Source organism: Aedes albopictus, chromosome 3 (assembly GCF_035046485.1).
Source record: "Aedes albopictus strain Foshan chromosome 3, AalbF5, whole genome shotgun sequence".
NCBI lineage: Eukaryota > Metazoa > Arthropoda > Insecta > Diptera > Culicidae > Aedes > Aedes albopictus.
Genome location: NC_085138.1, coordinates 97,375,066 through 97,381,743, shown reverse-complemented (window position 1 = coordinate 97,381,743; position 6,678 = coordinate 97,375,066). Strand labels below are relative to the sequence as shown.

Below are 6,678 nucleotides of genomic sequence, written 5' to 3'. Positions count from 1 at the left end.
TATATAATCATGATCAACATCCTTAGTGTTTTAAAAATACTATAACTCAATTATATCACATTATGTTATAAATGTTGTTTCATAACTCATTGTATTATAATTCTGTTTTGAGTCTTCTACATTTGGGAAATAATGTAACAAAATTACATCAAATTTTGATAGAAACCAGTAATGCTGAGGCTGAAATTCATATCATATTTTGTTATAAATTTGATATGATTATAACAAAATAGGTTATAATCTTGATTAGACCAGTGTACTTTTTGTTACATCCTGCATCTAGTTTATAACATAATACGATAGAGAAAAATATTATAACATCATAACACAATATGATACAAACCTGATATAATTTTCTAGTCGGGAACTACTAAAGATGGAATCACTGGAGAAAGGTATGGAAAAAAATCTGGAGGAATTCGTCGATGTACCCTTGCAGAAGTAGAAAAGTATCTGTAAAAATTTCTGAAGGAATCGTGGGAGGAAGTCCTGAAGCATTTCTTGGAACAAACCCTGGACACTCACTATCGGAACCCTTCAAGATTCCCATGGAAGAATGTACGTAGGAGAAATTCCTGGAAGAATCAATGGAAAAGTGAAGAAATACCTGGAGGAATTTCTGAAGGTGTCATTGAAAGAATTCATAAAGAAACCCCTGGTATTGTGCTCCTTGCATGACGTTTGTTTGAATTGAATACTAGTGATCATCGGGATCAAATGACATACGAGAGTCTAATGGTTCGCCTTTAATTTTGGGAATGTCAGAAACGATATTCCTACCAGTAGGTACTAATTGATATCGAAAGATAATGGTAAATGAAGCACCTTAGAACTTATTATTCCTTATTTACAGAACATTGTTAAACCATCTGAAAATAAATAACTTCAAAAGCCGTTTCACGATTATGTATTATGCTAAACAGATTCTTATCTCGTCTTCGATCTTACGATACAATTTTCGTTACCCATTGAGATGATTCTAATTACATTTCCCTAACGCGAATTGAACGATCCGGTCCCTAAATTTGAGCTATTTTTTGCCTCCTGTGCACGTGAAATCACAATTCGCCCCAACGTTCGCTAGCACTTCCCCCCATCCATTTACCGAAGCTTTTCCCACCTGACTTCACCGATTACTTCCGCATGGTGGCACCTCGTTTACCACCACCGGCAGCGGCAGCGGAGCGGCCGTCCTGAAAGTACACCATCAGCCGTACGCTGTCTCACCTCTTGGTGCTCTGGACCGAGTGAACCGAGAGCGACTTCCGGATGCTGTGGTTGTGCTGGGACCGGCGGATCGTCGACACAAAACTCGTTTCGCAAGCATTGCCAACCGAGGACATGCCGATGCGCCGCTGGACGGACATCTGCCGGCAGCACAGGTACCGGTGGAAGTGCTGCCGAAAAACGCCGGAAACGCAGTACAGGGCCACCGGGTTGATGCACGAGTTGAGAAAACTGCCGGAGGCGGAGAAAATAAATGGAAAATGTGCGGAATTAGTGCATATGGGGATGCGCATGGTTGGAATAATTGATGCGTAAAAAATGTTTTGATTGACTCACTGTAGCGTAAAGTGAAGTAATGGAAAGTTACTAGTGACTCTAGTGCCCCAAATATGGAAAGGATGTTAACATATATATATTTGTTGAGTACTCATTCCTAATCCCAGTAATTAATGGCTATAATTTTCAACGCTTAGGATTTGTAAGTGCCACATTGTCACTCGTAAATATTTCGCAATATTTTTTGGTCCAAATTTATGCGTGAAATCCTCCAGGAATTTCGTCGATGATTCTTTTAGATGTTTCACTGGGAATTCATCCAAAAGCATCATAGCAAATGCATCTAAAATTTCCAATGGGAATTTCTCTAGGAATTTGACTGAAAACATTTAAACTAGTCCTATTGGGAGGACCTGCAAAAGTTCCTCCGAGGATTTCACTAGAAGAATTTCGAAAATTCTTCAAGGAGAAGTATCGAGAATTCCTCTGGTAGTTCCAATGTGAATTCCTCAAGGTGTTCCTCCGACAATTGCTCTAAAAGTTCTTCCGGGAGTTGCTTCAGAAGATTCTCCAAAAATTGCTTCAGGAATTTCTCCAGGAATTCCGCCGAGAATTGCTCCAGGAATCCCTCCGGAAACTGCTCCAGGATTTCTTCGGGAAATATTCCAGAGGCCCCTTTGAGTATGGCTACGGAAACTCCTCCGGGAATCGCTCCAGGAGTTTCTTAGGGAATTCCTCCAGGAGTTTCATCGGGAGTTTCCTGGAAATTCCTTTAAGGCGTGTTCCGGAAATTCCTCCAGGGATTTCCCAGGAAATCATCCAGAAATTCCTCGGTGATTCCTCCAGGAAATCCCCGATAAAACTTCCGGGAGTTCCCCGGGAATGCCCCCAGAAGCTCCCCGTTAATTCTTTCAGGAGTTCGCCGGGAGTATATCCAGGAGTTACCCAGGAGTAACCCGAAAATTCTTCCAGGAGTTCATCGGGAATTTGACATGGGGATTTTCGAGAATTTCTGCAGGAGTTCCCCGTGAATGCTTGTAGGAGTTCCCCGGAAGGAGTTCCAAATTCTTCTGGGAATTTTTCCAAGAATTCCTCCAGAGATTCCTCCGGACATTCCTCCGGGAATTTCTCCGGAGATTTCTCTAGGAATTCTCCCATAGATTCATGAGTAATTTGTTCGAAGATTCCTCCAGGAATTCCTCCGGAGATTCCTCCAGGAATTCCTCCGGATATTCCTCCGGGAATTCCTCCGGGGATTCCTCCGGGAATTCCTCCGGAGATTCCTCCGGGAATGCCTCCGGAGATTCCTCCAGGAATGCCTCCGGAGATTCCTCCAGAAATGCCTCCGGAGATTCCTCCAGGAATGCCTCCGGAGATTCCTCCAGGAATGCCTCCGGAGATTCCTCCGGGAATGCCTCCGGAGATTCCTCCAGGAATGCCTCCGGAGATTCCTCCAGGAATGCCTCCGGAGATTCCTCCGGGTATGCCTCCGGAGATTCCTCCGGGAATTCCTCCGGAAATTCCTCCGGGAATTCCTCCGGAGATTCCTCCGGGAATTCCTCCGGAAATTCCTCCGGGAATTCCTCCGGGAATTCCTCCGGAAATTCCTCCGGGAATTCCTCCGGAGATTCCTCCGGGAATTCCTCCGGAGATTCCTCCGGGAATGCCTCCGGAGATTCCTCCAGGAATGCCTCCGGAGATTCCTCCAGAAATGCCTCCGGAGATTCCTCCAGGAATGCCTCCGGAGATTCCTCCAGGAATGCCTCCGGAGATTCCTCCGGGAATGCCTCCGGAGATTCCTCCAGGAATGCCTCCGGAGATTCCTCCAGGAATGCCTCCGGAGATTCCTCCGGGTATGCCTCCGGAGATTCCTCCGGGAATTCCTCCGGAAATTCCTCCGGGAATTCCTCCGGAGATTCCTCCGGGAATTCCTCCGGAAATTCCTCCGGGAATTCCTCCGGGAATTCCTCCGGAAATTCCTCCGGGAATTCCTCCGGAGATTCCTCCGGGAATTCCTCCGGAGATTCCTCCGGGAATTCCTCCGGAGATTCCTCCGGGAATTCCTCCGGAGATTCCTCCGGGAATTCCTCCGGAGATTCCTCCGGGAATTCCTCCGGATATTCCTCCGGGAATTCCTCCGGGGATTCCTCCGGGAATTCCTCCGGAGATTCCTCCGGGAATGCCTCCGGAGATTCCTCCAGGAATGCCTCCGGAGATTCCTCCAGAAATGCCTCCGGAGATTCCTCCAGGAATGCCTCCGGAGATTCCTCCAGGAATGCCTCCGGAGATTCCTCCAGGAATGCCTCCGGAGATTCCTCCAGGAATGCCTCCGGAGATTCCTCCAGGAATGCCTCCGGAGATTCCTCCGGGTATGCCTCCGGAGATTCCTCCGGGAATTCCTCCGGAAATTCCTCCGGGAATTCCTCCGGAGATTCCTCCGGGAATTCCTCCGGAAATTCCTCCGGGAATTCCTCCGGGAATTCCTCCGGAAATTCCTCCGGGAATTCCTCCGGAGATTCCTCCGGGAATTCCTCCGGAGATTCCTCCGGGAATTCCTCCGGAGATTCCTCCGGGAATTCCTCCGGAGATTCCTCCGGGAATTCCTCCGGAGATTCCTCCGGGAATTCCTCCGGAGATTCCTCCGGGAATTCCTCCGGAGATTCCTCCGGGAATTCCTCCGGAGATTCCTCCGGGAATTCCTCCGGAGATTCCTCCGGGAATTCCTCCGGAGATTCCTCCGGGAATTCCTCCGGAGATTCCTCCGGGAATTCCTCCGGAGATTCCTCCGGGAATTCCTCCGGAGATTCCTCCGGGAATTCCTCCGGAGATTCCTCCGGGAATTCCTCCGGAGATTCCTCCGGGAATTCCTCCGGAGATTCCTCCGGGAATTCCTCCGGAGATTCCTCCGGGAATTCCTCCGGAGATTCCTCCGGGAATTCCTCCGGAGATTCCTCCGGGAATTCCTCCGGAGATTCCTCCGGGAATTCCTCCGGAGATTCCTCCGGGAATTCCTCCGGAGATTCCTCCGGGAATTCCTCCGGAGATTCCTCCGGGAATTCCTCCGGAGATTCCTCCGGGAATTCCTCCGGAGATTCCTCCGGGAATTCCTCCGGAGATTCCTCCGGGAATTCCTCCGGAGATTCCTCCGGGAATTCCTCCGGAGATTCCTCCGGGAATTCCTCCGGAGATTCCTCCGGGAATTCCTCCGGAGATTCCTCCGGGAATTCCTCCGGAGATTCCTCCGGGAATTCCTCCGGAGATTCCTCCGGGAATTCCTCCGGAGATTCCTCCGGGAATTCCTCCGGAGATTCCTCCGGGAATTCCTCCGGAGATTCCTCCGGGAATTCCTCCGGAGATTCCTCCGGGAATTCCTCCGGAGATTCCTCCGGGAATTCCTCCGGAGATTCCTCCGGGAATTCCTCCGGAGATTCCTCCGGGAATTCCTCCGGAGATTCCTCCGGGAATTCCTCCGGAGATTCCTCCGGGAATTCCTCCGGAGATTCCTCCGGGAATTCCTCTGGAGATTCCTCCGGGAATTCCTCCGGAGATTCCTCCGGGAATTCCTCCGGAGATTCCTCCGGGAATTCCTCTGGAGATTCCTCCGGGAATTCCTCCGGAGATTCCTCCGGGAATTCCTCCGGAGATTCCTCCGGGAATTCCTCCGGAGATTCCTCCGGGAATTCCTCCGGAGATTCCTCCGGGAATTCCTCCGGAGATTCCTCCGGGAATTCCTCCGGAGATTCCTCCGGGAATTCCTCCGGAGATTCCTCCGGGAATTCCTCCGGAGATTCCTCCGGGAATTCCTCCGGAGATTCCTCCGGGAATTCCTCCGGAGATTCCTCCGGGAATTCCTCCGGAGATTCCTCCGGGAATTCCTCCGGAGATTCCTCCGGGAATTCCTCCGGAGATTCCTCCGGGAATTCCTCCGGAGATTCCTCCGGGAATTCCTCCGGAGATTCCTCCGGGAATTCCTCCGGAGATTCCTCCGGGAATTCCTCCGGAGATTCCTCCGGGAATTCCTCCGGAGATTCCTCCGGGAATTCCTCCGGAGATTCCTCCGGGAATTCCTCCGGAGATTCCTCCGGGAATTCCTCCGGTGATTCCTCCGGGAATTCCTCCGGAGATTCCTCCGGGAATTCCTCCGGAGATTCCTCCGGGAATTCCTCCGGAGATTCCTCCGGGAATTCCTCTGGAGATTCCTCCGGGAATTCCTCCGGAGATTCCTCCGGGAATTCCTCCGGAGATTCCTCCGGGAATTCCTCCGGAGATTCCTCCGGGAATTCCTCCGGAGATTCCTCCGGGAATTCCTCCGGAGATTCCTCCGGGAATTCCTCCGGAGATTCCTCCGGGAATTCCTCCGGAGATTCCTCCGGGAATTCCTCCGGAGATTCCTCCGGGAATTCCTCCGGAGATTCCTCCGGGAATTCCTCCGGAGATTCCTCCGGGAATTCCTCCGGAGATTCCTCCGGGAATTCCTCCGGAGATTCCTCCGGGAATTCCTCCGGAGATTCCTCCGGGAATTCCTCCGGAGATTCCTCCGGGAATTCCTCCGGAGATTCCTCCGGGAATTCCTCCGGAGATTCCTCCGGGAATTCCTCCGGAGATTCCTCCGGGAATTCCTCCGGAGATTCCTCCGGGAATTCCTCCGGAGATTCCTCCGGGAATTCCTCCGGAGATTCCTCCGGGAATTCCTCCGGAGATTCCTCCGGGAATTCCTCCGGAGATTCCTCCGGGAATTCTTCCGGAGATTCCTCCGGGAATTCCTCCGGAGATTCCTCCGGGAATTCCTCCGGAGATTCCTCCGGGAATTCCTCCGGAGATTCCTCCGGGAATTCCTCCGGAGATTCCTCCGGGAATTCCTCCGGAGATTCCTCCGGGAATTCCTCCGGAGATTCCTCCGGGAATTCCTCTGGAGATTAATACGGGAATTCCTCCGGAGATTCCTCCAGGAATTCCTCCGGAGATTCCTCCAGGAATTCCTCCGGAGATTCCTCCAGGAATTCCTCCGGAGATTCCTCCAGGAATTCCTCCGGAGATTCCTCCAGGAATTCCTCCGGAGATTCCTCCAGGAATTCCTCCGGAGATTCCTCCAGGAATTCCTCCGGAGATTCCTCCAGGAATTCCTCCGGAGATTCCTCCGGGAATTCCTCCGGAGATTCCTCCGGGAATTCCTCT

The 6,678-nt window shown here is 51.2% G+C and overlaps 1 protein-coding gene across 2 annotated transcripts in view; it reads right to left on the bottom strand.

Moving 5' to 3' along the window:
- Window positions 1–448: 448 nt before the first annotated feature.
- LOC115267628 (neuropeptide CCHamide-2 receptor-like) overlaps window positions 449–6,678 on the bottom strand; it is a 204,338-nt gene continuing 198,108 nt past the window's right edge. For both annotated transcript variants that reach the window (XM_062855480.1, XM_062855481.1), the window contains exon 6: window positions 449–1,458. In XM_062855480.1, the coding sequence (XP_062711464.1) occupies window positions 1,224–1,458 (235 nt within the window). In that variant the 3' untranslated portion in view covers window positions 449–1,223. The remainder of the gene's footprint in view (window positions 1,459–6,678) is intronic.